The sequence below is a fragment of the Lipotes vexillifer genome, unplaced genomic scaffold, assembly GCF_000442215.2.
Source record: "Lipotes vexillifer unplaced genomic scaffold, Lipotes_vexillifer_v1.1 scaffold1594, whole genome shotgun sequence".
NCBI classification, from domain to species: domain Eukaryota; kingdom Metazoa; phylum Chordata; class Mammalia; order Artiodactyla; family Lipotidae; genus Lipotes; species Lipotes vexillifer.
In genome coordinates, this window is record NW_006788783.1 from 798064 (window position 1) to 807805 (window position 9742).

The 9742-nt window shown below is 57.1% G+C and overlaps 1 protein-coding gene across 2 annotated transcripts in view; it reads left to right on the top strand.

The window, feature by feature from the left end:
* EZR (ezrin) overlaps nt 1–9742 on the top strand; it is a 50972-nt gene that overhangs the window by 40124 nt on the left and 1106 nt on the right. For both annotated transcript variants that reach the window (XM_007461768.1, XM_007461769.1), the window contains 4 exons: nt 6982–7145; nt 7525–7655; nt 8303–8463; nt 8749–8841. In XM_007461768.1, the coding sequence (XP_007461830.1) occupies nt 6982–7145; nt 7525–7655; nt 8303–8463; nt 8749–8841 (549 nt within the window). The remainder of the gene's footprint in view (nt 1–6981; nt 7146–7524; nt 7656–8302; nt 8464–8748; nt 8842–9742) is intronic.

A 9742-nucleotide genomic window follows, 5' to 3' on the forward strand; every position in this document is an offset into this window, starting at 1 on the left:
CCCCCCCCCGCTCCTGGTACAGACTGCGCCTTGTTTTTCTCTGACTGCCCTGTGCCCCGCAGGTGGTCTTCACACTGGCACCGTCACATCGGTGCTGATGTGGGACACGGCCCCTCACAAAGAAGAGCCTGTTGGGCAGTCATCCTGGGAGGACTTAGTTAGAAAAGGAACGTCATATCCTAGAATTTGAATACCGATTGTTAGCTAATTAATAGCTGTAAAGACCGAAATAATGTAAACTTTCAGCTGAGTTTGCTCAAAAGATTAAGACAATACATAATGTAGTGGTGGAATGGGTGAGGAGTTTGATTTTTGTTTTTTTTTTTTAAAAGACGTGGAGGAATTTTTTTTTTTAATTAATTTTGGCTGCGTTGGGTCTTCATTGCTGCACACAGGCTTCCTCTGGTTGCGGTGAGCGGGGGCTACTCTTCTTTGCGGTGCACAGGCTTCTCACTGCGGTGGCTTCTCTTGTTGTGGAGCACGGGCTCTAGGCGCGCGGGCTTCAGTAGTTGTGGCTCGCGGGCTCTATAGAGCGCAGGCTCAGTAGTTGTGGCACACAGGCTTAGCTGCTTCGCGGCATGTGGGATCTTCCCGGACCAGGGATTGAACCCGTGTCCCCTGCATTGGCAGGCAGATTCTTAACCACTGCGCCACCAGGGAAGCCCAGGACTTTGTTTTCTAATTGGAGATCTGTTCTTTAAAAAACTGCCACTTGAAGAAATTCTCTTATCCTTCTTGGAGGCTGTTGTGAATTTTACCAAAATTATAGTTCGGAAGGAACTTGGTGTCTCATGTAATTTGGTTCCTTAGTTACAGTGTTCGGCTCAGAGAGGCACGTCTGGGAGCCCTCCAGGGCTTGGGCACCGCATGGTGACGGTTAACGCTCAGGGGACAGCGTGTGGCATTGCTGTCCAGCTGCTCCTCCCACGAGGGGTTAGTCCCGAGTAAGGGAAAACCAGAGGTCTGGACGCTGTGTGTAGAATTGTCTTCACTGAAAGACACTTTCCGTGTTCCTGCTGTTCACAGACTCGTGACTCCTGCTCCATGGGCAGTTGCGCAGCTATTTTAAATTAAACAAGCGTTTAATACAGGCTCTCAAGCTCCATGGTAACAGGTCACATGAATATGCAGCACCATGAACCGAGGGTCATAGTGTTCGTTAACCAGTGTCACGTGGGCAGTGAGATGGGGCAGTTAGAGCGAGAAGATCCTGCGATCCTTTGTAGGCTACTGTCTGTTCATGAGACGTTACTGATTGTTCAGAACATTTTTTGAGAAGTGACAGAAGTAGGAATTCTGGGTAGACTGTTTAAGAATTGATTTGAATGGTTTTTTCAAATTTGGTTTAAGTTTAGCTTCCGAAAAGCTGAAGAATATTGTATAATCACAAGCTCCCAAGCAAAGGCAGTTGTGATACATCTGGTCGAATTAGCTGAGTATACTTTTGCTATAATCTGGTTTTATGTGAAGCCATCACTTGAAAGGGGAAAAAGGGAGAGAGAAACATTTGCTGGTCACATGCTGCGTGTCAGGCGCGATACTAGGATGGTGTGCACGGCGGAACAGGACAGGTCCCACCCCATGAGGTGTACACGCCAGTGAAGAGATGGGTGAAGACAAACAAAACAAGTAACGTGCTTTCTGGCAGAGAATTTAACAGTGCAGCTGTACTGAGTGACAGATCGGGGGACGCAGATGAGAGGTGGGGTGGGCGATGTCTTCAGGTGGGTGGGTCGGGGGGGGGGCCTCATGGAGGAGGCGTCCTCTGCTTGGGTGCCTTATGGTGGGGGCTGGCTGGGGGGACGGGTCCCTTGGGGCCCGCACACCTCCCAGGGCTGCTCTGCGCAGCCGCAGGCAGGCTTAGCGCCTGGGACGGTAGAACACCACATGTCCAAGTTCACGCCTTTACGTAGAAGACAGAAAAGGAGACCCGAAAGGTCGCGTCACCACTCCAGGGGAGGGATTCCTGAGCTTGCGTGGAGGGCGGTCCCCTGGGCAAAGCCCCCTGCTGAGCGCCGGCCCTGCGCCTCAGCCAGGCAGCTTCCACCCCTGGCCACCCAGGTGCCGCGGTTCGGGGCTGTGACTTTGACTCTTGTGCTGTTCAGTGCCTGCCTGGGTGGCTCACGGGGCCGAGACAGCTGGCTCCCCTTTAGAATGGGCCTTTTGTTCCTGCCCCACGGGAGAGGCGGAAGGGTGGAGACCTGCACGTGACAGCAGCAGGCCCTGCCCAGCCTGCGCAGAGGGCAGCCCCGAGGCTCCCGTGTTCACCCGACAGCTCGCCAGGGCTTCCCTCCTTCCTCCTCCGTGTCCTTGGGGACTTGGGTTCACTTTCCTCATGCCTGGTTTCAGTTTTTAGGACGTCGTTCTCTGCCAGTTAAGACGGCCTGCCCCAGGTCTCATCAGGAGGCCTGGGCTGGAGATGTGGATTTAGAACTCTCTAAATAAAAGTTTCTAGTTTTTGTTTTTAACTTGAAGTCAGGAACTGGCCTCCTTCAAAGGCGGCATGTGAGGGATCCTCCACCTCCCGCAAAGCCATGGATGCTCTCACTGTCTCTGGTGTTCACAGGCCCTGTCTTCGGGCAACCGGATGCTGTGGGGAGTGTCACCTGCAGTTCTGACCCTTGATATTTTTTAAGTGACATTTTTCTGAAGAGGAGTTCGTGCTAATTAGAGTTTCTTTACAAATACTTAGGAACTACAGTCAAGACCCATTTGGGTAGCATGGCTGTGCAGCCGTAACAAGAGATTATTTTCTCTTTGTGTAACAGGAGACAGGTGGGTAATAAAAACACCCGCTTCTCCCAGCTCCGCAGACACCTCCTTGGGAAACCCGATGACTTAATAACAAGTGTGTGAAACCCCAAGGAGAGCCCCCCTCCGCCCAGGAGGTCCGTGGGCTCTCAGGCTTGACATTACTCTCTCCCTAGCATTTTGGGACAGGTGTACCAGACTGAGGCACTAAGCAGGCCCTTCCTGGGCCTGTTGCTCAGGTCGCCCGGCGTGTTCCTGTAGGTTTCGGGAGTCGCTCTGGGACATGCGGCACCGCTTCTTGGCCTCAGCCACCCTCTCCCTGTTGCATGGTCGGCATCTGGATGCTGAGGGCCGGAAGAGGAAGCAGATGCGCCTCTTCCAATAGCTTTTTTTTTTTTTTTTGTCTGGACGCTGTGTGTAGAATTGTCTTCACTGAAAGACACTTTCCGTGTTCCTGCTGTTCACAGACTCGTGACTCCTGCTCCATGGGCAGTTGCGCAGCTATTTTAAATTAAACAAGCGTTTAATACAGGCTCTCAAGCTCCATGGTAACAGGTCACATGAATATGCAGCACCATGAACCGAGGGTCATAGTGTTCGTTAACCAGTGTCACGTGGGCAGTGAGATGGGGCAGTTAGAGCGAGAAGATCCTGCGATCCTTTGTAGGCTACTGTCTGTTCATGAGACGTTACTGATTGTTCAGAACATTTTTTGAGAAGTGACAGAAGTAGGAATTCTGGGTAGACTGTTTAAGAATTGATTTGAATGGTTTTTTCAAATTTGGTTTAAGTTTAGCTTCCGAAAAGCTGAAGAATATTGTATAATCACAAGCTCCCAAGCAAAGGCAGTTGTGATACATCTGGTCGAATTAGCTGAGTATACTTTTGCTATAATCTGGTTTTATGTGAAGCCATCACTTGAAAGGGGAAAAAGGGAGAGAGAAACATTTGCTGGTCACATGCTGCGTGTCAGGCGCGATACTAGGATGGTGTGCACGGCGGAACAGGACAGGTCCCACCCCATGAGGTGTACACGCCAGTGAAGAGATGGGTGAAGACAAACAAAACAAGTAACGTGCTTTCTGGCAGAGAATTTAACAGTGCAGCTGTACTGAGTGACAGATCGGGGGACGCAGATGAGAGGTGGGGTGGGCGATGTCTTCAGGTGGGTGGGTCGGGGGGGGGGCCTCATGGAGGAGGCGTCCTCTGCTTGGGTGCCTTATGGTGGGGGCTGGCTGGGGGGACGGGTCCCTTGGGGCCCGCACACCTCCCAGGGCTGCTCTGCGCAGCCGCAGGCAGGCTTAGCGCCTGGGACGGTAGAACACCACATGTCCAAGTTCACGCCTTTACGTAGAAGACAGAAAAGGAGACCCGAAAGGTCGCGTCACCACTCCAGGGGAGGGATTCCTGAGCTTGCGTGGAGGGCGGTCCCCTGGGCAAAGCCCCCTGCTGAGCGCCGGCCCTGCGCCTCAGCCAGGCAGCTTCCACCCCTGGCCACCCAGGTGCCGCGGTTCGGGGCTGTGACTTTGACTCTTGTGCTGTTCAGTGCCTGCCTGGGTGGCTCACGGGGCCGAGACAGCTGGCTCCCCTTTAGAATGGGCCTTTTGTTCCTGCCCCACGGGAGAGGCGGAAGGGTGGAGACCTGCACGTGACAGCAGCAGGCCCTGCCCAGCCTGCGCAGAGGGCAGCCCCGAGGCTCCCGTGTTCACCCGACAGCTCGCCAGGGCTTCCCTCCTTCCTCCTCCGTGTCCTTGGGGACTTGGGTTCACTTTCCTCATGCCTGGTTTCAGTTTTTAGGACGTCGTTCTCTGCCAGTTAAGACGGCCTGCCCCAGGTCTCATCAGGAGGCCTGGGCTGGAGATGTGGATTTAGAACTCTCTAAATAAAAGTTTCTAGTTTTTGTTTTTAACTTGAAGTCAGGAACTGGCCTCCTTCAAAGGCGGCATGTGAGGGATCCTCCACCTCCCGCAAAGCCATGGATGCTCTCACTGTCTCTGGTGTTCACAGGCCCTGTCTTCGGGCAACCGGATGCTGTGGGGAGTGTCACCTGCAGTTCTGACCCTTGATATTTTTTAAGTGACATTTTTCTGAAGAGGAGTTCGTGCTAATTAGAGTTTCTTTACAAATACTTAGGAACTACAGTCAAGACCCATTTGGGTAGCATGGCTGTGCAGCCGTAACAAGAGATTATTTTCTCTTTGTGTAACAGGAGACAGGTGGGTAATAAAAACACCCGCTTCTCCCAGCTCCGCAGACACCTCCTTGGGAAACCCGATGACTTAATAACAAGTGTGTGAAACCCCAAGGAGAGCCCCCCTCCGCCCAGGAGGTCCGTGGGCTCTCAGGCTTGACATTACTCTCTCCCTAGCATTTTGGGACAGGTGTACCAGACTGAGGCACTAAGCAGGCCCTTCCTGGGCCTGTTGCTCAGGTCGCCCGGCGTGTTCCTGTAGGTTTCGGGAGTCGCTCTGGGACATGCGGCACCGCTTCTTGGCCTCAGCCACCCTCTCCCTGTTGCATGGTCGGCATCTGGATGCTGAGGGCCGGAAGAGGAAGCAGATGCGCCTCTTCCAATAGCTTTTTTTTTTTTTTTTGCGGTATGCGGGTCTCTCACTGTTGTGGCCTCTCCCGCTGCAGAGCGCAGGCTCCGGACGCGCAGGCTCAGCGGCCACGGCTCACGGGCTCAGCCGCTCCACAGCATGTGGGATCTTCCCGGACCGGGGCACGAATCCGCGTCCCCTGCATCGGCAGGTGGACTCTCAACCGCTGCGCCACCAGGGAAGCCCTCCAATAGCTTTTAGCAAGAGTTTCTAAACTGTACTGCCCCCCTGTCGCCTCTGTTAATTACAGGGGTAATCAGGAGCTAGGAAACAAGACCCTGTGCCATCCTTGTCCCGGACTCGTGTGGTCACAAGTCATGAAGCTCTTGGATGCTGTGATTTTGTTCTTGTTTTTAAGAAGGCTTTCCAGGGCTTCCCTGGTGGCACAGTGGTTGAGAGTCTGCCTGCCGATGCAGGGGACACGGGTTCGTGCCCCGGTCCGGGAAGATCCCACATGCCGCGGAGCGGCTGGGCCCGTGAGCCGTGGCCGCTGAGCCTGCGTGTCCGGAGCCTGTGCTCCGCAACGGGAGAGGCCACAGCAGTGAGAGGCCCGCGTACCGCCAAAAAACAAGAAAACAAAAAAAAAAAGGCGGCTTTCCAGTAGTGGTTTTGTAAGGCAGCCCGAAGTCTGAGGCAGCTTTCATTGTGCCAGACGCCTTTCTAAGTCCTCGTGAACATTTTCTGATTTAGTCCTCACAAGACCATTAATTGTATAGCTGAAGATGCTGAGGCTCAGAGTGATGGAGCAACTTGCCCAATATCATGGGGTCAGATGTGACAGTGCTGCGTGAACTGTCAGTCACCAGCAGATAGCTGTTCCCTGGGCACATTGGTCTGGTCCTGGGAACGTAGAGATGAATGAACGTGGCCCAGCTCTCCAAGGAGCTGACCATCTAGTGGGGGGAGAGAGAGCGGAACAAGCCAGCGGGGTTAAGGCACCAGCAACGCCTTGGCTGACCTCTCCATCAGGTGCAGGGGGCACAGAAGTGACAGCCGTGGAGGAGGAGAGATCTCGTGGAAGTGCTGTGGCTTCGGGTGTGTGGGATTGGACACGACATGCCAAGTAGGAGGGACTGTGTGCGGACGTGCTCACGGTGTGAAAGGGTGCAGTTTAGGTGAACAAGGGGTGGGTCAGGGCCGGAAGGCCTTCACTTGCGCCAGGCCAGGGCGTTTGCACCTGGTCCTGGAGCTGATGGGCTGGCATCAGGGTTCCGCCGGTGACCCTGGCGGTGCGCTGGTAGCAGTGTGGGAGGCGAAAGGTTGAGACGGAGGAGACGGGAGCTCAGTGAAGTAGGAGAGGCTGTGCTGTGCGGGCAGGAATCGGGGGCGGAGAGGGCTGTGGGGCTGGAGAGGCCAGACGATGATGTTAGCAGCTTTGTGGTCCAGCCGTGGGGTTCAGCGCGCACACCCCCTCTGCCTGTCCTGCAGAACGTGCGCCCCGTGGCACCAGGAACATCTCTCTGTTGTTCGGGGTCAGTGGCTTTACCTTGAACCCCCTTTCTGGCCCCTACCCTCTGCTACGTTTGTCCGTTTCGAAGAGGTCTCCAGAAGTGGGCGAAGTCGGGTTTGGAAGAAGAAAGCCAAAGGCAGGCGTTCCCCTTGTCGCAGTGTGCCCTGTTCTCTTCTGCAGGACTTCGTGTTCTATGCCCCCCGCCTGCGAATCAACAAGCGGATCCTGCAGCTGTGCATGGGGAACCACGAGCTGTACATGCGCCGCAGGAAGCCCGACACCATCGAGGTGCAGCAGATGAAGGCCCAGGCCCGGGAGGAGAAGCAGCAGAAGCAGCTGGAGCGGTGAGCAGGGCCGGGCGGCGGCACGAGGGCCGGGCGGGCTGCGTTCTCCCGGGCACGGGGGCGGGCGGCCGGGTCTGGGCTGCTGCCCGCAGGAGGGCCGGCGGATCACAGTCTGCAGGGCCGCGGCTCAGCCCTCGGAGCTGCCTCGCTGTGGGCAGGGCAGAGCCCGAGCCTGAGGTGGAGAGCAGTCAGGGCACCTGGGGCCAGTACTGTCACCAGTGTCCTCTGCTGGACGGACGGGCCCGGGGCCTGGACTAGGCGCTGGGGACAGCCGGTAACCGAGACGCAGCTGCCCCTCGTGTGCCTGGGCTGGGATGACGGGGCCGCTGTGCAGAGTCTGAGACTCCTGTGCCACCACCGCTTCCCCTCCCGGAAACAGGCAGCAGTTGGAAACCGAGAAGAAAAGGAGAGAAACCGTGGAGAGGGAAAAAGAGCAGATGATGCGTGAGAAGGAGGAGCTGATGCTCAGGCTCCAGGACTACGCGGAGAAGACCAGGAAAGCAGAGAAAGGCGAGTGGGGCCCCCGCCCCGGTGGGCTGGGGTGGCAGGGCCGATGGTCGGCACATGCCAACCAGGAGGGAACCCCGTCCCGAGGACACACGTCCCAGTTAAGCACATACCCGAAGTAGAGACTTGCAGAAGAGACGTGATAAAACGGTTGTTTGGATTAGAAAATAATTTTGTATTTTATTAACACCTTTGTGGGTTCTGTGCTGAATGCTTTATGCACCGTAATCCTTTGAATTGCCCCCAGGCCTGTGAGGGGAGGGCTGAATTATCCCCCGTTTCTGATGAGGATGTTAAGGTTCCGTGAGATAGAATGCCTGGCCTGCGGTCACCGGAGCTGTGCTGCCTCTCCCCCGCTCTAAGCTGAAACCCCGGGCGAGTGGTGCAGATGCTGAGTTTCTGGGGAGAGCAGCGCAACGAGGGGGCGGCCAGGGCTTGCCCTGGGGTAGGGCAGTTTCACCACCGTAAGCGTTCCCTTCAGTGTCCCGGGCAGGAGAGGTCCCGGCACCGTGGAACTCGGTCCACCGCTCTGCAGCGTTGGTGTGTTCACGCTCGTGTCCCACCCGCTCCTCTCTGGGTGGGAATTCGGGGCAAGACTGCAGGGTCCCTGGCAGGAGCCTTGAGCAGCTCTGGTTCTGCGCCGTGTCTAGAGCTCTCGGACCAGATCCAGCGAGCCCTGAAGCTGGAGGAGGAGAGGAAGCGGGCGCAGGAGGAGGCCGAGCGCCTGGAGGCCGAGCGCCTGGCCGCGCTGCTCGCCAAGGACGAGCTGGAGAGGCAGGCGGCGGATCAGATCAAGAGCCAGGAGCAGCTGGTAGGGGGCGCGGCCTCCCGGTGCTCAGTTACAGAGGCCGCCTCTGGGCATTGAAAAAGTGACACCCGCCTTATAATAATTGGTATTGGGGCTGTAAGGTGACCTGCTTGAGGGTGTAGGGTGGCCCGTGGGGAGGGGGCCCTGCAGTGGTTGGCCCTCGGGCGGTGGGTGGAGACCGCTGGACGGGGACGTGGCGCCATGTACCAAAATACGTGATCCTGCGTTCGCGAGCGGCACCTGCCGAAAGCGTCCCGGAAATCACCCTGGCTCCGGCTCCCTTCCCAGGCCACGGAACTCGCCGAGTACACGGCCAAGATCGCCCTCCTGGAGGAGGCGCGGCGGCGCAAGGACGACGAGGTGGAGGAGTGGCAGCTCCGGGTGAGCGCTGGCGAGGACGCGGGGGGCGGGGGCAGCAGGGGAACGAGAGCCACTTGCTCACCGTGCTCTGGCCGCCCCCATCAGGAACTAGCTTTGTGTGGGATTACGCGGGTGCCCCCAGCCGCGGCCGTGGTCCCTGCGCGGAGCCCTCCTGCCGCTCCCAGCGCAGGTCCACGCGTGGGAAGACCTGGATCCTGAGGGGGGGTCTCCAGGCTCTGCCGGGCTGGCGGCCTCGCCTCTGAAGCTCGGTTTCCTTGCAGATTGGGACGAGCAATACCCGCCTCGTAAGGACCCCCAGGGGTTTAGTCAGTTTTCGCTGTCACAGTGAGAACCGCGTTGGTTCCGGCGTCGGGGGCGCCTGTCTCCATCCGGGAGCCCCCCCTTGGGTACCGGGACCGTGCTGTGGGTCGGGTTCAGAGTGTAGACCACGACCAGGCCCCGGGGCTCCTCTCCCCTCCCCAGCTCTTTCCAACGCTTCCCCCTCTGCGGTGGTCCCTTCTGGGGCCGGCCGGCACCTCCCCCTCATGGGTCTTCACCCCCGCCCCATCCCCCAACTCTAGCTGCGTGCAGAACACTTTAGTCCCTAGGTTTTCGGAGAAAGTGCTCCTTATAAAGTATTAAATGAGGAACTGGTTACAAAACGGGTACAAGCTAAGCGCGTCTCGGGGTCAGGATGGTGACGAGGTGGGCAGGGTTGTGTGCGCGGACCCCCAGGAGTTGCTGGAAGGACTGCTGGGTGGCGGGTAAGAAGGGCTTGAGCTGGGGGCTGGCAGGCCGGGAGGGGCTTGAGAGCAGCACCGCGCAGGGGAAGAGCAAACCGAACACCAGCATGCTGGAGTGCTCCTCAGTGGCTGGAGGGTTTGCTTCTTTAACAGTTTTTTTTTTTTTTTTTTTTTTCCAA